General features: G+C 47.4%; 7 protein-coding genes across 7 annotated transcripts; 4 read left to right on the top strand and 3 right to left on the bottom strand.

The window, feature by feature from the left end:
• Positions 1 to 419: 419 nt before the first annotated feature.
• Positions 420 to 1,236, top strand: F5147DRAFT_775234 (uncharacterized protein; the record flags this gene model as incomplete). Its single annotated transcript, XM_041441686.1, has 4 exons — positions 420 to 656; positions 711 to 911; positions 960 to 1,050; positions 1,109 to 1,236. The coding sequence occupies 4 exons, from the start codon at positions 420 to 422 to the stop codon at positions 1,234 to 1,236; spliced, it is 657 nt and encodes a 218-aa protein (XP_041291221.1).
• Positions 1,237 to 3,076: 1,840 nt separating this feature from the next.
• F5147DRAFT_241316 (uncharacterized protein) lies at positions 3,077 to 4,029 on the bottom strand. Its single transcript, XM_041428794.1, has 4 exons — positions 3,804 to 4,029; positions 3,612 to 3,757; positions 3,410 to 3,558; positions 3,077 to 3,345 (listed from the first exon to the last, which is right to left on the bottom strand). Exons 1-4 carry the CDS (start codon positions 3,922 to 3,924, stop codon positions 3,141 to 3,143), a joined length of 621 nt encoding a protein of 206 aa, XP_041291220.1. The 5' UTR covers positions 3,925 to 4,029; the 3' UTR covers positions 3,077 to 3,140.
• On the bottom strand, positions 3,687 to 4,855 carry F5147DRAFT_638009 (uncharacterized protein). The gene is made up of 3 exons (XM_041432959.1): positions 4,353 to 4,855; positions 4,174 to 4,299; positions 3,687 to 4,125 (listed from the first exon to the last, which is right to left on the bottom strand). The coding sequence occupies exons 1-3, from the start codon at positions 4,566 to 4,568 to the stop codon at positions 4,057 to 4,059; spliced, it is 411 nt and encodes a 136-aa protein (XP_041291219.1). The 5' UTR covers positions 4,569 to 4,855; the 3' UTR covers positions 3,687 to 4,056.
• Positions 4,856 to 5,856: 1,001 nt separating this feature from the next.
• Positions 5,857 to 8,993, bottom strand: F5147DRAFT_241281 (glycoside hydrolase family 79 protein). Its single transcript, XM_041428793.1, has 14 exons — positions 8,876 to 8,993; positions 8,500 to 8,810; positions 8,436 to 8,448; positions 8,218 to 8,383; positions 8,079 to 8,166; positions 7,941 to 8,029; positions 7,842 to 7,889; positions 7,601 to 7,791; positions 7,237 to 7,552; positions 7,172 to 7,181; positions 7,076 to 7,117; positions 6,783 to 7,020; positions 6,676 to 6,730; positions 5,857 to 6,625 (listed from the first exon to the last, which is right to left on the bottom strand). The coding sequence occupies exons 2-14, from the start codon at positions 8,795 to 8,797 to the stop codon at positions 6,224 to 6,226; spliced, it is 1,956 nt and encodes a 651-aa protein (XP_041291218.1). The 5' UTR covers positions 8,798 to 8,810; positions 8,876 to 8,993; the 3' UTR covers positions 5,857 to 6,223.
• A 622-nt stretch (positions 8,994 to 9,615) lies between these two features.
• F5147DRAFT_702493 (peroxisomal oxidase) lies at positions 9,616 to 12,703 on the top strand. Its single transcript, XM_041437792.1, has 15 exons — positions 9,616 to 9,840; positions 9,891 to 9,969; positions 10,014 to 10,168; positions 10,221 to 10,305; positions 10,360 to 10,598; positions 10,648 to 10,707; positions 10,760 to 10,899; positions 10,952 to 10,971; positions 11,026 to 11,060; positions 11,109 to 11,266; positions 11,321 to 11,532; positions 11,580 to 11,979; positions 12,032 to 12,216; positions 12,267 to 12,363; positions 12,410 to 12,703. Exons 1-15 carry the CDS (start codon positions 9,732 to 9,734, stop codon positions 12,482 to 12,484), a joined length of 2,049 nt encoding a protein of 682 aa, XP_041291217.1. The 5' UTR covers positions 9,616 to 9,731; the 3' UTR covers positions 12,485 to 12,703.
• A 1,712-nt stretch (positions 12,704 to 14,415) lies between these two features.
• Positions 14,416 to 15,336, top strand: F5147DRAFT_702482 (uncharacterized protein). The gene is made up of 4 exons (XM_041437791.1): positions 14,416 to 14,583; positions 14,657 to 14,712; positions 14,762 to 15,072; positions 15,127 to 15,336. Exons 1-4 carry the CDS (start codon positions 14,468 to 14,470, stop codon positions 15,241 to 15,243), a joined length of 600 nt encoding a protein of 199 aa, XP_041291216.1. The 5' UTR covers positions 14,416 to 14,467; the 3' UTR covers positions 15,244 to 15,336.
• Positions 15,337 to 17,906: 2,570 nt separating this feature from the next.
• Positions 17,907 to 18,806, top strand: F5147DRAFT_702479 (uncharacterized protein). Its single transcript, XM_041437790.1, has 4 exons — positions 17,907 to 18,048; positions 18,122 to 18,177; positions 18,236 to 18,543; positions 18,600 to 18,806. Exons 1-4 carry the CDS (start codon positions 17,930 to 17,932, stop codon positions 18,714 to 18,716), a joined length of 600 nt encoding a protein of 199 aa, XP_041291215.1. The 5' UTR covers positions 17,907 to 17,929; the 3' UTR covers positions 18,717 to 18,806.
• The last annotated feature ends 1,259 nt before the right edge of the window (positions 18,807 to 20,065 follow it).

The raw sequence follows: 20,065 nt of genomic DNA, 5'->3' as shown, positions 1-20,065 counted from the left end.
GGACGCCAGTCTTCTCGAGCGCTTACCACCTTGCTTGCAAAGTCACCGGTACCGGTCAGATAGGACTGTCATATATGACTATAGTGACTGCATCTGCAGCGATCATCAAATAACGGCAAAACCCGATAGGGACCGCGGGAACGGGAGGAAAGTGCTGCCAAGCGGTGAAAGCGGTGATATCGCAGACTTAGCGCTCACTAGCACTGGCAAGCGAGGTTCTCATTGGTAGAAGCTCAGCGCTCAGCGCTCAGCGTTCATGCACTCAGCATGGCCACTGATCCTGCAGATCGGTTTCCCGATGCATTATTGCAAGCATTGCTAGTGAGTCTGGAACCACGAACATGTATAAGTATAATTGAAGGGTCATCCTGTACGTCCATTCAATAACATCTCAACCTCACAACTTGAACACTCACCTTATGAGCTCTACCATCGATGAAACGATGTTTGATGATACTTCTAATAGTAGCTCAGCCTCTCAAGTCCCGAAAAACTTTCCGCTTCCCACTCATCCCATTCTGAATTCAGCGTTCAGAATCATGTGTGTTATTGCAGTCTCTCGGATGTCCCTCGAACACTGGAGAGACACAAATAACGAAGAATGGAAGGAGCATGTCTCAGTGATGGTCAATCGTTTCCAGAACTCAAACGTCACTGTGTGTTTGATACGATCTGGTCGTTATCACTAACATTAAAAAATTGGAATTTAGGCTGGGCTGGTACTCGCAACTGCTGCTTTGCTCCTGACGACGAACTCTCCTGTAACTAGCTTGATGGTTTTTGACACTGCAGCCTCCTATGTCTTCGCCATGATTTCATTTAGTGCTGCATTGCTCAGTGTAATATCGGGAGCTGCGGTCGTGGTCATCTATGAAACTAGCACTGTTCATAAAGACATGGAACACCTCAAAGTGAGCTCTGTTTATTTAGGGTGTTGCATGGTCTGACGCTTGCTGCAGGACATGTCACGATGTCAAATTATCTGCCTGTTGTTGTGGTTGGCATTCCCCTCGATTTGTCTGGCAGTCGCCGCTTGCTGTTTGTTTGTGTGTAAGTGAGTTAGCAGAAGTGTTCCTGTTGATGATGCATGTGATTTTCTTTGGTGCAGCTCTCTTTATCGCTTGCTTCTGCTCTGGAAATGTCCTTGTTCAAGTCATAACAGCCATAGGTTGTTCGGCCTTCGTTCTCAATGGAATCCTTACGCTCTACGTTTTCGATTGTGTGCACGAACCCTAAGCGAATAACACCCTTGTTTCGACCTATCTCAATTCGTTTTTTAGGGATGCCGCGAAACCCTAGATGTAGTAAAAACTGGTTACGAGTCTACAAAAACCCGCTGACGGCCCGGGTGGAATGCGTTCTGCGTGCATTGAAGATGTATGATGACTTCCGGGTCTGGTGTAGATCAAGGTTTGGATGACACCGCTAGTACGATATATTAGCTAGTAGACTCGCAACGGGATCGTCTTTTGCCATTGGCTTAGTTTCAGTATGCGCCAATAGATGGGCACACATCATGAATCCACTCAGCTTACTAGTGCGTTATGCGCGCATGAAATCATACAAATGCATGGTAGCGAAGTGAGTGTGAATGCATTTGTAGATTGAACGGACACATACAGATGAGTGTGACAAACGAGTTGTACAGATGAACAAATGGTGTATGGGACATGCTGAGGTACGAGGTATGGTAAGTTATAGTGACATGACGTGGGGACTGCACGTCTAATGAGTGTTAAGCAGGAAGCTTGGTCTAAGATTGACACGATATGCTCAATCCTAGCACGAAGGACAGGTCTTTCGCCAGTTGGGGGGTTGGGGTTTTGGCCGTGGTCTGCATCAGTGTTTTTTGATGATGCGCAGATAAAATACAACCGCCGCGTCAATGAGTGAAACAATGAAATTGAATACATTGAACGCAAGTGCAAAGATGAAGCTTCGCGAAACCTTGAGTGCGAAGATATGCGACCAGGCGGGCAAACACAGCCTAAAACCCACGTGTGTGAGGTAGAAAAAAATGGAAGGTTTTCAGAAGCAGAAGCACGACTCAGCCCAAAACCTACCAAGACACAAAAAGGGATGCGGTGGGCGGGTAAGAAAAATGACAGCGAGCAAACGCGAGAGGGAAAACGAAGACGCGCAATCAGAGGCGCGAATCGAAGGGCGCGTTTGTCTCGCTTAGTAAGCTCAAACGGCACCACTACTAGGCAAAAATTGCAGCCTTTCAATCGGAAATTTCAAAATGCAGACCATACTAGTAGATGTCCACCAGAGTTCGCGCATCTTTGGGGCAACGTCTATTACTCTACAACCCTCAAACATAAAAAAATAATTCTTTGACAGTTCGATATCCTGACATCGAAAGTACAACATCTGCTATTTTTTTCTTCGAAACTCGACGTGTTGAGTCCAGCGGAGAGTTACCGCGCAGAAAAGTGCATTCTTCCTAGACGAATTTTATGTGGCGATCTGACCTTTAGAGTGAGCCTTCTATGCACAAAACTAGCCTCCAGCACCAATAAGTTGGCCATGGGATGAGATCTGCTTCGATTTTCTTTTATATAAAAAACATGGTACTATGTATTATGTTGGGGGAGACCTAAATGCAACATACATAAGGATTCCGTGTAGAATTGCGTGTGCTAGAGTCGATGCGGATTTGCCCAAGGTCGAACGCCGCCACTGGTGGCAAGCTCCTCCAAACGGATATGCATACTAGAACTTCCCGTGTATTGGATGGCGTATTCAGAAGATCCACGAGAGATCAACATGCATAGTCGATCGACGTTCTTCGCGACTTCGTGTTCTATATCATCCCTGCCACATTTGTCACGGCGACTTGCTATTGATCGTCGGGTAATCGCGAGATTTTGTTCACCCCTCGGGCTGCAGCCGATGAGGTGCGTGGTTACCGACCCTGTTCATAGGAACTGTTCAGCCCCTTTTATGTTCCCAGACAAATGATCCCTCCAGGCCAGGGAAGTGAAACGCACATCATGAGCACGGCCATATCCGCTCTTCAGCTTCTAGTACTAGATCCAATCACTTTCACATTTCAAAAATAATGTCTAAGTTAGGCCCCCTCGCGCGTCAGCAGACAAAGAGCAAAAAACGCACGTTCGGAAACGATCTGTCCTCAACTACACCAAATATCTAAAACCGACTGGCCCCGCCCCCTGATGCTCTTTAATACCCTTCGCATTCTCGTTCCTCTCAATCTGCTCATTCAGATGCTTCAAATAAAGATGCATCCCACCGAGCATGGTTGTGGAAACCCCAATTGCTGCGATGCCGACGGCATAGGAATAACGACATGTTGGGCCCCATTTCGACGGCCATGCATACCTATTAGAGAAGTGCAGTTGTGGATAATCAGCAAGAGCGAGAAATCGGTGACAATGTTACACACGGTCCAACAATATTGCCTATCTGCCCTATTGTGTTAATCAAAGCAATAGCAACGGCTCGCTTCGCAGGTTCTCTGGCGAAAGTGTTGTTGACCCACCCCAGGTCCCCCAGAGCACCAGATATCCAGCGACGAGCTGAGCCATCAGGAACCTGTGTGTCTATGAGTGCAACAAGTAACGCTTCATGAGTAGGGGCTTAATTACAACGAAATATAGCGCGCAGCTTTGGCGGCCGGGTCCCCCCTTGTTCATCGTAAAGATCGATGTGATGAATGCAACTGAGGGTACCGAGTGCATTGCCAATGGAGGCAGCAAAGTATTTGTAACGCCTCTGCTTCTTGTCAGAGTACCTGATCCCCATGAGATCCGATTTCCGATAAAAAATGGTTGACGGACAATGAAGAGCAAATGCCACTATAGTCGCGAAGGCCCATGGAGGAGCGCGGAGTAACAACGTTGTAGTCGTGTCATATCCCAGTGTTGCGCATAGCATCGGGAAGTCAGGCCATACTGTCATTATGATAGCACTGCCAGTACCAGGTGCTTGCAATGCGCTCAATATCGCTGATCAGCGCCTCCTGCATGCCTGCCAGCGTGCAGCTGCCATTGGAAAACCGCATTCGCACTCTGCCTTAAGTCTACCTTATCCTCATGTCATGCACATTCCTCGTCGACATCCTGCATGTAAACGAAGCCAACCGTCCTTGAAATAATTCGACTGATCGTATCACTGACTCGGTCTGCGAAAATTTGTAACACCTCGCACCAGCCATAATCGTTTATGATTTCGCAGACCCCACTCTATTCGTTTCTGCCATGAGTATTTGACTTCGTAGTCCTCGTCTCTCCCGATGATGTTACGCTTGTCGAGGTCAATAGCTTGGCGAGCAGCCTGCAGACATCGTATGACAATACGGCAAAGGTTTAAGGTGAGGCGAGGCTTACTACTGGCACTCCAGCGTTGACAAGGGCCGTCAGGCCGAGGAGAACAATGAAAACACTAGAGAGGCGGGTAATCTGATAGTGAGTCAATCTTACTTGTATAGAGGTCGTCGGCAACATGATTGCTGACGCTTTTATACTCCACAGAAGAAGGCATAGAGTCATATTTCGAATACATGACGATATTGGCAGAATTGACTCGAAACAGTTCAATGGCATTCCTGTCCGCGGGAGTTAGTCGTCAACGCATACGTGGTGCTGTAATAGAGCTGGGCCCTAAGGCCTAAATCCCAGTGAGAACTTGAAATTGTCCTAGCCATATCTCCGGAAAACGACGGAAATATGCGCGACAATATTCGTGTCGAACCCAGAACACAACACTTGCGGATTACATAGTGTGGATGGACACGAAAGTTGGTGACTGCGAGAACTTCAGGAAGTGTGGCCTAGTTGCCGGTAGTTGGAAGAATAGTGCGTTGACCATTGTTGGGTAAGTTCAAAGTAGCACGTTAGGTGAATTTTGAATTTTATATTTGGCCATCTACGTAGGGTTTCAACGCTGTCACGTGACTTGTCAGAGGTGCCTCGCACGGTGGCACTGGGCAAGCCGCAATACCAGTCATAGGTACGGGACTTACGATCCCTGTTGCCCAAGCCACCATCGTGATCACCCGGCGCGGATGTTACCCGGGAAAACATCACTCGTGTCATGCAGCGCGTCCTGATTGGTGCTGACAGCTTGTATGCAGTGCCTTTATTGTTGCGGCTTCGCGATATGCTGCCTCGCATTTGCCTTTCGACAGCGAACCTTGCTCGCTCTGCTGCAATGTCGGTGTCGGTAAGTCGACGGACTATGTGCCTAACATGTTTTATGATTTGGAGTAGAGATATGGAACATGAGATGCCTCGCATTTGATAGACTCGGGTCATGCCGGTGAAGTGCTAGCCAAGCACTAATCGACTAAGCATTCGTCTGGCTTGCTCGTTACTTGCCAGGAGGAACGAGGGAAGCAGACAAACCAAAGGAAAGCGGAGAGGAAGGAGGAATTGAGCAATGAGAGGAAGAGTCTGAAGCTGAAAATTCGAAATGAATTCGCACTGGCTGCGCACCCAGTTCGAGGGCCGCCACGCCGGTGATGCCGGTCTATCATTTCACCATATCATGACCAGACAGCGTACGTTACTATTTACGCATTGAAGTATATATCAGAATGGACCTTCCTGTCAGAGTCTGTTCGATCGCCATGCAAACTTTGACTCTGGCGCCGCCGGAGCTCGCTCCGGGTAACACGAAAGATTCCTCCGCTTTCAAGGTTGATGATGCATTGCAGTTTGCAACTTGTATACTTGGTCGTAAACGAGCTGATTGCAAGACGAGGGTGATGGCCCGTGAAAGGCGATCAACGCACGTTTAACCCGATGATGGCTCGCCAGAAAACATGAACATGGAAATGGTACCTCCGACTACACAAAGACCGCAGTGGCCTCAACTGACTCGAGTCTCCAGTGAGCGACAAATTTTCGGGACTTGATTGAACTTCGTGATCCAAATTGCCTTGATCAATCATGATAGTAGATGCAATGGTACACAAGTGATGGACAAAAAGATGGTGAGTATGATTAGTGTGTGGGATAGATGCAGGCCCGAGATCCAAGTGGTCCAAAGGTGGGATTAGTATGAGGAGTATATGTACGCAGGTCAAAGATCCAAGTAGCCCAAAAAATACGACAAGAAAGGATGTCATATACACAGCAGTGACAATGATCAATTCCGGGATATATGCCCATGTGAATCAGTTCCGATGCAAGTGCAGGTAAATGAACGAATAAAGACCCTGACCCACTGAACCCCGAATGAAAACATTCAAAAACGTTCATCGCATGAGGGCCAGACGCCCAATCATAAGAGCACCAGCAATGACACCGAGCAAGCTAGGCAGCGCTTGCGCGAATCCAAGAGCGTTGCTCATCTGGCGGCCTTTGCTCGTGCCTGCTAGGGCGTTGGCGAATCCTTTCTCACCGTTCGAGGTAGCCAGAACCGAGGGGTCAATAGTGATGGTTGGTCCACCATGGAGATTCGTATATGCGGTGGTTGGGAAGGTCATCGTGGAAGTTTGGTCGGACTCAGACAGCGCATTATTGGTGAGGAATACAAGAGCGAAGCCAGGAGCGGGTACTTTGACCTGACATACGTTATTAGTCTGGTCACAGGGAATAGTCTGTATGTCGAGTGTGCCATTAAGTCGTCCGTCTGATGAGAATGGGCCGCCGAAGGTCTGGGGAACAGTTAGTCTAGGTAATCAAGGAAGATTCACGTTGTGCACACCTGTCCAGCCCACGTAAAGTTATATAGTTCAGAGACAGAGGGAGCCAGGAGGTATCTGAGTGAGCGTTAGGAAACAATAAATTCATGACAATTAGGGAACCACTCACTTGACTTGTACTTGAGCAGGCACCGTCCCCCCGATTGAAATACTCGCAGTATAATCGCTATCTCCAGACGGATCCGAGACGAAATTAGTCAGTGCAACACGGACTGGCCGGCCATTTTCGTAAATCGCGTAACCTGGAGTGTAGTCATTTCCATCATTTGCCTGCAGATCCAGGACTTGTGCGATATTGGAGGAACCCAGTGCTTCTGCGACTACCAAAGCCGAGTAATAGACCGGACCTGCGATGGGAGTTGATTGGCATTCAGTGGAAAAATGATGTAAGGTAGCTCATACCAATGGTCCACTGTTGGTATGTCGACTGGTTTCTCACAGGCGCTAGGGAATAAAGTTAAAAAAAATCACCATCCAGATAGGACGATTAACACGAACGTGTAAAGGGCTGTAGAGGACAATGGTTAGAGGTTGAATGGCGGCAGGACTAGAGTTGAACGTACATTGTAATATACGCTCTGTCCACCAACATGGAAAAGAACAGTCGAGAAATTGCTGTATGCTAGTTGGAGAGCATAGTCAATTCCCCACAGGGCGGCCCCGAAGCTGTCGCTTAACCCGGGAAAACCTCCGCAAGATGCTGTATTGGTTTCAGACATGATGAAGGGCTTTCCGACGGATTGCGCATAGGCGGGAGCACCGGGGAACTCGGCAACAATGGTCTTTCCAGCTTGGTGTGTCAGGAAGGTCGGGAACATCTCCTGGCCAGAGCGTGGAGTTCCGATACCGAACTGGGCGTAACAATTATCGGTGGGGTACCTTCACGATTGTGAGCTAGAAGACGACGACGAATAATCTGTTATTCACCTTTCAACACCCAGCGCAGCAAGGTTTTGGTTGAAGTCTGTGGCGAACCCGGTTTCCCAGATATCTGTTGGGCTCCACACGCCAGCCAAGTTAGGGCCAATGAGCAGATCTTTGTTGGGGATATTAGAGTCCGCGTTCATCGCGTCGATGAGAAGACCGAATTCGTCTTTGTAATCCTGAGGGCTGTAAGACTGCAAAAAGGTTAATAATGAATACGGAGTCAGGCCAAAAAAAAACTTACATCCGGTCGATGACCGTGCCTCGAGTAAAGATCAGGTTCATTGCCACCCTAAAGCAAAAGCAATCAGAGACTGTCGTATTATACATTGAGTTTGCTGACCTGTAGACCAATCAGATAATTTCCAAGCATCGCCTCTCCGACTTCAGCTATCTGCAAACGCCAATGCTGAGTGTCATTGAACGGCACACCTGCGCAAGAAGGTCAGTGACAATAAGAGTATTATCACGTATCGCATACCCATATACCAATAGACGTTAGTGAGTGCAGATATCTCGGCCATCATTTTGATGATCTCAGTTGTGAAGACAAGGGGCGGCGTTGCCGTCTTGGGGGTGTTCAGTCTCAGGATAATTGAGTAAAGAAAAAAAGCGCTTACGGGGTTGGTTATGCCTGCGTAGTCCTTCTCGAGAGCTGCACCGTCCGGGGTACTGGCCACTAGGGTAGCGGTCTCTTGAGTATTACCACCGACACGGACCCTAACGCTGCCCCCGCGTTGTCGCAGGTTGGCCATAAGGTTGAGAAACGGGACTTGGAGGAAAGAACTGGCAATCAGGGTAAATGCTACAGTCCTTATTGGTAACTGAATTTAGTTACCTGTTCAGCCCGACTACAAGACATGTTCAGTGGATACATAATGCGAGTGAACAAAAATACTTACGGACTTGTGTCGTAACACTAAATTCTATACTGAAACCAAAGAATGAGCCTTGTTGTTGAATTGAAACTCCCGAGACATCTCCGGTCTGCAGGTCTACGTCGAACTGAGTGGGTGGAGGTGGACTAGGTGGGGGTGGTGGTTGTAATATCGTTCGGTCGTATGAAGCCGACCCCGTGTATGAGGCGGAGGCAGCAGTCGTAGTCCCAAATGGTGACTGGACATGCGGGCCATAGGCAGTGACAGCTGCCTGAGCGAGGCCGAAGGAAAAGAGTAATGAATGGACGAGGAGAAGACGCATTTCAACGAAATGTCTAAAGTGATATAAAAAAATGACAATCAGCTAATTGTAGATCATTTAGTAAGTGTGAGGGAGTACCAGTTCCTCTAGATGGCGATTCCACACACCGTTGGAAGGAGTTGGAAGGTTGAAAACCAAGGTGCTCCCGAAAATTATGACTGCAACTTATACCATTATTGCAGCATTTACATAAATATCGAAATAAGCGACCATCTTCTAGCCGCTCACGGCAGAGCCCGCTACGGAATCAGATAATCAGTGCAGCGATACGGTCAATTCAAGACTCTTGAATCGTTGACACGAACAATAGTAGCAACATGAGCGAAAAAACCCAAGGATTTCGCAGCGAGTGGAAGGGCCGACATGGTCGATGTAGCTAATAATTGGCAAGATCACAGAGCACGCAGGTACAAACAGGCAAGCTAACTGAGGACCGTGCGAACAGACGCGTTACGCCGGGCACCAGTACGTTGTGGCATTAATGCGGCAATAGCCTAGGGACGATGCACTCATACGTTCGCCTGAAGTCGGTGATAATGTGTTGGGTTGGCGTCGGGACGGGGAGCCGCTAGGAAAGCGGGAAACATGCTTACGAGTTAAGACAAACGAGAGATTCTTTGATGTTTACACTACACGAACGGCATTGATGACTTATATCGATATCTTGATGGAATTACGGTGCGTAATGACTTCAGGGGAGTGGAAAGAATATTCTGCTGGAAAGTGTACGAGTGAGCCACGTCGAACAGCTCCACGTCGTTGCTAGATCGAGAGGAAAAATACATCCGTGCCGAGTTATCACGGTTCCGAAGTCCGTACTAACTGTTGTTGACGGTACCGTGACTGCGCCGGTAATTCGAAAATCACGAGCTCTCATAGCTTTGTTGTACAACGTCTTGGTCAATCATCCTCTAACCTTGCCAGCACAAAGAAGATGGCGCCTAGACCAAGAGTCGATGTCAACCAACAGACAGCTGTTGATATGAACGCAGCACGTTCACAAACCTCAATCAACGTTCAGACTGTCAAAAACTATCTATATGGTGAACACTCCAAGACATCCTAGTTCTTGTAACACCCTAACTTCCCTCAGGTGGACAGAAAGCGTGGGATCTGCGTCAACGCCTGGAAAAGATTATTGCGCAAGAACCATTATTTGACAAACAGCACAGGTAGGCGCCGGTCATCTGGTCTTTCGTACGACTTATTCTCTCAGGGACTTTCTAGGCCGGACAGATCAGTATATCAGAGCTGCCGCCATCACAAATAGGCTGACTGAGTTGCAACGAATGCATGGCTGGTCTCAAGAAGAATATAGAACAGCCTCGTCACTTCTATCGGAAGTAGTATCAATCGCACTACATGACGCTGGTATGCAGACATATATCCTTCACGCAGACCACTCACTCATATATTTTTGTAGCATTCCAGCCCGTTTTCCTCGGTCAAGGATCTCCCGCATTGATGGACAACTATTGGGACTTGGTGCATGAGAAGGGTATTCAAGGGTGTGTTGACTTCAACTCATTTTCTCCTGAACTATACTCACTAGGAAGCTTCAGGTGTTATTTGCAAACAGAACTCGGTCACGGTACAAATGTAGCTCGTCTAGAAACTACTTCGACATATATCCCGGAAACCCAAGAGTTCGAATTAAACTCTCCCAGTCTTACGAGCACCAAATGGTGGATCGGTGCTCTGGGAAAGTCTGCAACTCATGGCATTGTTCAAGCAAAATTGATCTTGCCGGATGGGAAGGATATGGGACCTCACCTTTTCTTCGTGCAGCTGCGCTCACTAGGTTCGCCTGGGTGTTGCCTTGTTTATAGCGGCACTGACTGCTTTTGCAGAGGACCACAAACCTCTCCGAGGAATCGCTGTTGGTGACATTGGTCCAAAGGCCTCGGGAGGTAGGTGAAATCTGAAGCCATTTTAATGCCCTGTTTGATGTATTCTCTACAGGCATGGCTGCACAAGACCAAGGCTTCGCGAGATTTGATCACGTACGGATACCCAGGACAAACATGTTCTCGAAGTTTGCTGAGGTCACGATAGAGGGTAGTTATATCCAACCTCCTCACGCAAAACTCAGCTACGGAGGAGTAATTCTCTTCAATTCGCCCTGATATCGATATTACTGACGCGGTGTGCCAGATGATGTATATCAGGGCAACGTCCGTCAATTCTCTGCACTTCTGCTCAACAGCACTAACAATATAACATTCCAGCATGATACCAACGGCCGGATGGACCATAGCCAAAGGTAGAGCTCTAAGCATCCAGCGTAATCCCAAGTGTAACCCTTTCGCAGCTGCAACAGTTGCTATTCGTTACACGACTGTCCGAAGACAAGGTGAACTAGATGCAAAGGGACTCGAACGCCAAGTCTTGACATACCCTTCAACATACTACCGCTTGTTGCCCATCCTCTCTAGGGCATTTGTGTTCATTGAGCTCGGGAGGTATACGGTTTGTTCTACTTCTTCATCCGTTAGTCCAAGTGCTCACCTCCGCGATGGCCAGATTAAAGCGTTGACTCAGATGCAAGAGCGGCTTGCAAGTCGGGACACTTCCCTTCTTCCAGAGATGCATGCTCTCTTGTGTGGCTTAAAAGTCTTTGTTACTACACAAGGAATTATTGATATTGAAACCGCTCGGCGTTCTATGGGTGGACATGGGTACAGTGCATTTGCTGGGCTAGGGCGATTATACATTGAATACCTCCCCTCCGCAACGTGCGTTTTACCTTCTGAGCGTTAATTGACATTGAAGAGGTATCCAGGTTCGAAGGGGACAACTTTGTCCTGGACGGACAAGTAGTGCGTGCCGCCACAAAGCTATGCAAAGCTGTGCTTTCGTCAACCTCAGCTGTTGCCAAGCTTCCCCTTCCATCGGCTTATCTGCGTCTCTTGTCCACAACCAGCGAGGCCCCTCCACAAGTCACCTCATCAACTTGGCACGATGTCCACAGCGTTGTCCTTCTTTTAGAGTGGCGTGCTGCTCTTATGGTAAAGAACTTCACACAAACGCCAGCGAGTGGAGATGTCGATGCGAACGTCAATCAGCGCTTGGCCAGAGCTATAACAGAGGCTTTTGTCGCAGCACAGGTCAGTGAGATGATCAACAATCTCACCAATTTACCTTCGGAGGACGCGAGGGTCGTCGGCTGCCTTTATAGGCTGGTTAGTTGCTATCTTCGCCACCGCAAACGTTCTGATTGCATCGCTTTAACAGTACTTACTAACGAGTGCTGAAAGTGCGCTCGTGGACCTCCTTTCGGTTGGGTTGATTCGTCATACGGGTGCTGGCGATCCTACGCAGGATCTCCGTTTAGCCGTCAAAGCCCTTTGTCTTGAAGTCATGCCCAATGCCATTGGTCTAACAGATGCTTTCGGCTTCTCGGATCGGATCTTAGACAGGTACTTGCAAACTGTATCTATACGGTTGACGTACTGACTACGTTCCATAGCGCACTGGGAGTCTCCGATGGCCGCGTTTACGAGGCACTCTGGAAACGAGTGCAGATGGAGCCGATGAACAAGGATGAAGTTACTCCCGCTTATGCTGTAAGTCCTTGTTCGTTATTTGGTATCATTTACTTAGTCAACGTAGCCTTATATTCGACCCATGCTACAACGCGGGCAAGCTGCAGCTCAGCAGAAGATGAAGCTCAAAAGTAGACTCTGAAATTACCAATGATCATGACATGTTCAGAGCAGAATGTACGTGTTCCTCCTTAAACACATACCCAGACGAGTAATTTGCGCACTCCAGGATGTTTAGTAGTGATGTAAGCTAGTATGTATGACCTGAATCCATTCTTGGTTTTTTTGAATATTTGTCATTTTGTGGGGTATATTGACATGCCGATGTTTCTTTATATTGAGTCAAATTACTCATAACGACCACTCAGTTCGGCACTGGAAGTAATTTCAAAGGCTGATGGTATCCAGATGTGTCGTTCTCTGGCCGCTATGTATGACGAGAAGCGCGTGGTGCCCGGATCATACTACATATTATGATCGTGATAGGCCCGCCTACTCTGGAGTGCCGATCGAGAACCAAACGACTGGCTATATCATGTTTCCTCGGTATGTGTTGCGTGTTTCGCTGGTTTTAAAAGGGGGTCCGTAAAGCTTTGGCTTCCGATTGGGAGAGCCCGGCTCACATCAGACGATGATTCGCACAACATCCTGCCCAAAGTCCTGAGACCCGCCTTGGGTGCTTTAGTGAAGATGTATTTAACCACCATTCACACATCTGGCCTTGACTACTCAGTCTTTCCAACGCCAGCGTCGCCACTTATGGAAGCAGCTATCACATATCACTATGATATCATGGTAACCTGCCGGGACAATGAGCTATCTGAAAGTGGATGAACATTTTTGGGGTTGCTACTACTTGCTCGTAGTTCTTCGGCAAGGTCCGGACCGAGCTGTCGTCTTGATTCTTACGACTTAACTTCATATACATATATCGAGTTTATAAACCATGACATGATATTCTTAACGTTCTCCTTCGAGAATGCTGATATCATGCAAGAACTGTACAAAAAGCGCAAGCAACAGGAGATATCGATGCGGGCGTCAATCAACGCTTGGCCAAAGCCGCCATAACCGAAGATTTGGTCGTTACGGAGGTCGGCGAGGTGATCAGCATTTGATTATCAGAGCCCAGGTTGTCGGCTGCCCTTATGGGCCTCAGTTAGTCATTATCTTCGTCACCGTCCTTATTGATAGCATCACTCTTCTAGTACTTACTGACATCGTTCTTGTGGGTCTTCCGTCCGTGACGGATTCCGATGATCGCACACGGGATCACCGTCTATTCAATGCTAGAAGTTTCGAAGCTCTGCACATGGAATCACCGTCTATTCAATTGCGAAAGTTTCGAGGTTCTGCACACGTAATGTGATTGAACCAATGAATGTTTTGGCTTTTCAGACTGGTGCCAAGGCTTGTGTAATTCACATATGTAATGCATATGGTTTCAGTCGAGCAATTCTCTGGCCGGAATGAAAGAATCGGATGGTATTTATGTAAGTCACGTGTACGCCTAAACTAACTTTCTCAACACCAATCTGATTCTTCGTCTGAGTTGTTTATAACCTAAGGCCGCTGGCCCGGGGGTGAGGACCCTACTTCACGACCAAGCCCTCAATCCGTCATCCATGAATACGGATAGCAGCTGATCGGATAGTTAATTCCCTCTGAATCGGACAGTCGAAGGTACGGGGTGTTCTCAATTCAGAAGGGCGAGCTGTTACAAGAGTTTAGGCTCATCAGTATGCCCCTGATAAGATCTTTTACTGCATCGATACTGTTGCCAATCCGTCTCCCTAGCATCCCCCTACTCAAGCTGACAGAACCATATACTCGGGGACAGCTGACTGCCGCGGGTGCAATGGATGTAGTCTGCTTAGCAGCGCTTGCTTGTATGCTGTCTTCGCTGATCCCACCTGTTGATTATATCTTTGTCATTCTTCACACGGACCGAGATATTCAAGTGGCGTCCAAGAGCCGTCCGCAGTGATGGGCTATCACGAGACTTCTCCAATGATATCACCCTGGATAAGACAGGTCACAAGCAAGTTTGAAATTCGTTGACCAAGGTATTTATACGCAAGGACTGTTGTAAAGACCATCTATCCCCAAAGCTTCACTCGCATCTATGTCTATCCCAACTAGCGAACTCGTCATTTTTGACACTACAGAAGCAGTTCGTAAGGACCGCTCAATTTTGAAACCTGCATTCGAGCTAGTTTCAAAGGCTAATGGCATCCAGATGTGCGTATTGCTCTCCTGGTGGTATACATCACCCGGTGATACAGGCGCCTTAATCATACTATTATTGCAACAGGCCTGCCTACGTTGGAATCCAGATCGAGAATGCTGCTAAAGGCTATGTCTTCATGAGTATGTGTTACATGTTTCATTTACTCTTGAAATAACACCCTTGCTTCAGACTGGGATAGCCTAGCACACCATAAGACGATGCTGGCGTCCCCCTCGTACCCAAACCTGCTCGAAGCTCTGAAACCCGCATATGGGGGCTGGTCGAAGATGTACCATGTGATTTTTAATGCTCAACCCGTCGCAGTCAAGCAGCCTGTCACGGAAGTTCTCCTCCTCACCATCAAGAACCCCAGTAACCGCACAGAGGTGTTTGATATCCTCACCAAGTTCTCGGACTCGACTAAGAAGATGGTCGTGTTTGGTCCTACGCTGGAAGATAAGAATGTGATTATTCTCGTTGGTGGTTGGCGGAGCGTTGAGGTATGCGTGGAGATTAGTTGCAATTTTAGACATACTGATGCCGTCGACTTCTAGGCTCATTGGCAAGCGGTCGCTAAACCTGAGACGAAAGCTGCGCTTGAACGATTGTACACTCTCGCCAACAAGGACCATCTATTCCACACCAGCTTCACCTCTTTCACGGGAAAGTAGTGTTTGTCTCTTAAGGATACCTAAGTCGAATTCAAAGCATGTAATTCTATATTATAAGTTTCGGTATCACAAACTTGTCATGGTGAGACATCACAACGACCCGGAAAACACACCCAGACCAAGCCCAGACTCAGTATAAATTTAGATAGGGTGTAGAGAGATCAGAAGGGGGCGTGACGCAGTAAATTGATATTATCCATATCAAACTTTGAGGAGCTGGCGCAACGCGAGGAGTCTAATCTGTACATGTGATCGATGTGTCCGCTAAGTCACCTCGGCTTTAGTGCTTCAGCAAATGAAAGCGTGCAAATTGGCATTGTCAGTAACCTACGTAACGCCGTCCTGACATCATGCATCAATTCCGTGCCCCATGATTATACTTAATCACAGCTTGTGCAAGGTCGGTCAGACTGGTCATATGCTGGATCTCATCTTGCATGCACAGATAACGGCAAAACCCGATCGTGTTTGTATTTTGAACTTCGCTCACATATATAACCAATATGATTGTTAAGTCTGATGCCTCTTAGACTGCTTTATGAACTAAGTTGCATTCGAAATTTCATTCGCATCAAAAACAACATCAGCAAAATTCAGGTCAAGGTTGAGGACAAATTTACGTCGGACAATGCCGAATCTTCATAGGTGTTTATTGTGAGTGACTTTTGTCCTATGACCGATCAACGCCTCAGACCATATAGGACACATTGATGGGAAGCTGATATACTCCCCGTGCACCAATGAAGACCTATGTAGGAGACTGTCATCCTTGGTCGTAGGCAGACCAATAGAAGGAGGGCAGTCGTTCCCTCTATCAAAACAAAATGGTGACAGGTGTCGGCACATATGCAGCACATGCAGCGCTATTGGGGTTATTAATGGTAGCTCATTCAAGCAAGATCAACGCCGGTGAGGGCGCCTAGTGCATAAAGGCCACAAAGATCATGCATGCACTTACATGGGGAACGCCATTGTGCATTCATTTCATTACCAAGCGCCCAGGACCCGAAATTCCCAGACCGCCGCCTGCTGTCGCAACTCGTTGACTCGGAAAGTCGCTGAATGATCGCAGTCACAGCCTATTACTCCGCACCAAGTCCACCTGGCGTTTCTGCTACATCGCATCACGTTCATCATGTTCATGGTCCAGACAACCAGCACAACTATGCGACAGCAGTGGCCGGAGAGACTTATTAGACAATCTAATAGGCCTTTTGACTTATCGGACAGGTCCGCTCGTGTGAACCTGGTACACCCGTGCGACTCGACGTATCGATAACGTGCCAGGATTTTTGTTGTAGTATTGTACGATTCGTATACATGCATCTTTGTTCGATCATTTGTTTGTCATTTATATGATCGCTGGTCAATGGCGGCATATGCGAAGTTGCGGCTGAGCAGAAGATACATCGATGAAGCTCGAAAACTTTGAATCCGTTAGATCTGTATGGTATCCGCAGAGCACCGACTGTCCTTACCTGTGAGGTGTAGGTGTTCCTCCCACCACATGTTCGGATGGATAGGATCTGAAATTCTAAATAGCAGCCTTGAGGTAGACTGTCAATAGACGTGCTGGTCACGAGTCCGTTGTTCGTATGACATTAATATTGCTCAGTATCTCATAAATACTTGTGTATTGAGCCTGCGAATTAGTAAACGCACCGATATTGATAACATGTGTGCTCATTAATGTAATTACTGGCTTGGATCATCGTCTGTCGGATCGGACGGATCCACGAAGAGGGTGGCGGGTAGAACTCTGCCATTCTTCCACATGACAGAGCAGAATCTCCTGTGTAGAATGCGGCAGAACTACAGGTTCTTTATGATGTTCAAGTCTGGAGGCCGTCCTCTCAATTCCCTTGTCGAAAGTAGGTTTATAAAGCTGGCTTTACTACCGTGACTGCCAAGTGGCTCGAGACTGAACTTAAAGCTGAGTTCGGTCGACTAGAAGACATTTGTAATGGGAAAATAACGATGCATGGAGAATTTTCCTTGACTGGGATGTGAAACGGAGGTATTAGAAGGGAGAGCGCGAAGCCACCGCGTGTTGAGGTCGAAGCCACAGCCTTGGTAATCACAGGATAAATAATAATGTAGTTCCCACGTACCTGACCTAATTAGATACGACAGCGACCTGTTCTGCCGCCGCAGACAGGCTTTTAAATTCGACCTCTTTCTGGTTGTTACCAGCCAAGGCTGCCAACTTGAAGCCGGATACCGAGGAGCCTTGCAGTGCAGAGTGAGTGCTGGTGGTGCTCTCGCTATCTAGCAGTCTCACATCAAAGTAGCAAATTCTACCACCCGACAGAATATGGTTCTGCCGAGAAATTTTGTCAGTTGGCAGGCCTGGGCTGCTTCAAAATAGTTCTGCCCACAACACTATCCACGAACCGCTTCGTGATTCCCTGGGCCAGCTAAACTTCAATCCAGACATTAGCAACACTACTTATCACGCTATTTCTTTCGATGTCAACCAACCATTCAGCTACATACCAAGCTAGTCTCAAGCAGTGCTAGTATGCCCTCTAGCTACAGCCTCTTCCCACACATCAGCTTGTTGTCACCGCAGTGAATTAACTCTATTTTATGATATAGTTTTTTCCGATAGCAGGGGCACTTCCAGAGTCCGACTATATATTTAGGGGATATTGTAAGGGGCTCTTTCAGAAATTCTCCCGCAACCATGTCTACTATCCCAACGACTGAAATCGTCATATTCGAGACATCAGACAAGTTTCGTGAGGACGTCTCATCTATACGTCCTGCATTCGAGATAGTTTCAAAGGCTGATGGTGTCCACAAGTGCGTATGGTTCTCTTGTTGGTAGATATTACTCATAGCATTGGACACCATAATCGTGATGTTATCACGATAGGCCCGGCTACTTCGGGCTACAGATCGAGAACCCAGCTACAGGGTATATCTTCCTCAGTACGTGTTATGCATTTTGCTAGTCGTTGAAAGGGAACCCATTATGCCCTGGCTTTAGACTGGGATAGCCTGGCGCTCCATCAAGCGTTCATGAATTCCTCCTCGTACGGTCCTCTTCTCGAAGCTCTGAAACCCTCCATTGGGGGCCCATTCAAGATGTATCATGTCATTTTCAACGATTATCCCACATTCCAGCAGCCTGTCACGGAGGTCCTCCTCATCACGCTCAAAGATCCCAGCCATCGTGCAGAGGTGTTCGACATCCTCAATAAGCTCTCAGACTTAACCGAGAAGAAGCTCATATTTGGTCCTACGCTGGAGGATGAGAATGCCATTATTCTTGTTGGCGGCTGGTCGAGCGTTGAGGTAGACTTTAATATTATCATGATTTTGTACGTACTGATGCTGTCGTGAATGTCTAGGCTCACTGGGAGATGGTTGCCAATCCTGAGCCGAAAGCAGCGGTCGAACGGCTATTCGTTCTTGCTAACAAGGATCATCTGTTCCACACCGCCTTGAACTCATACGCAGAGAAATAGCGGTCGAAATCAAGTATCTGTACATTATCGCATGTCCTCAAATATTGTAGGGTATGTTAAGAATATCAACAACATATTTCACCATTTTAATCGAGCGATTGATGGAGTGATGTAAGATTGTGTTGCACACGTGCATGAACGAATTGACGAGAACAACTTGAACGTGTGCATTGACGACAATACGATACGTGACACGCTGTAATAATGCAATGCAAATCGACGACGATGAAACGTTTTGACAATGCGATGCACGCAGTCACGGACAATGGTGTCGTTGAAGATTATATGCTGCCAGCAGTCAACTGGCTCCATCACTCGATTGAATATACTACAACTCAAACAATTGAACTTAAGTGAATAAATATGTTAGAACACTGAGTGCAGCACCAGTTTGTCCCCATGCAGCGAGTCAAAGGAAAAAAATGCATCAGTGGCCAATGCTCAGAGGAATTGTAAGTTTGCATAGCAATTTCTGCGGTGCTGTCCCATAGTGTTACCGATTGAATACATAACTCACTATAGTCAGTTGAAAGCGAGTACATTAGGATGCACAACAAATACTGAGCACAACTCCCCGTATTTGTCCGGGGTCCGGCTGTGAATGCCTCGGAGTCACTGGCCAATGCAAGGACAATGTATACAACAATATTAAACATATATGATGCGTTCCTGAGGATCTTGAAAGCAGCAAAACGACACCATGAAGGTGTGAAAAACAGATCCCAGTGGTGGGATATCCGAGAGATACTAGGTGGCTGCACAGTATGAAAGAGACTGTGGGATTCAAAAAATAAATAGATATGTATGACAGGAGACATGCGAGAGAACATTAGTGAGTTGAAGTGGCTTGGAACACCAAATAAGAAGACATAACTTAATCAGTAGCATCATGAAGGTGGGAATAAATCTCTCTGCGCAAGACAAACGCCGAGCATCACACACTACTGCAAGTTGATATATGCATGTGCTCCTGGAAAGCGATTGAGGTCATACCAGTTGCTACGTCGGCATCGGCCCGCACGAGCTTGGCGTGGTATTCTCGGACGCCAAGAATCAGGCCTGCAGGCACGGTCCCTGCACAAACAGCTGCACGTCGTTCAAAATCAGAACAAGTCCAGAAATAATTTGGGCATCCAGGAAATGTTACTACGGAGACGATTGACCGTGGTAGCATGCATAGGTAAGTGAAAGACTGACACACCGTCAATAATATTGGAGAGAACTCGAGAATGAAAATGAAGCAAGAAAAGGCAACAAAGCTACCACGTCCGACCCATCAGTGGAAAAAGGAACAATACCCCTGAAGTATGCATCGTTGCTATTACGCCTAGCTACCACTCCGTCGAAAA

Source organism: Suillus discolor (genome assembly GCF_016758755.1).
Source record: "Suillus discolor strain FC423 chromosome Unknown F5147scaffold_38, whole genome shotgun sequence".
Classification (NCBI taxonomy): domain Eukaryota; kingdom Fungi; phylum Basidiomycota; class Agaricomycetes; order Boletales; family Suillaceae; genus Suillus; species Suillus discolor.
Note: the sequence above shows the minus strand (reverse complement) of the source record. Positions and strands in the feature narration are given on the sequence as shown.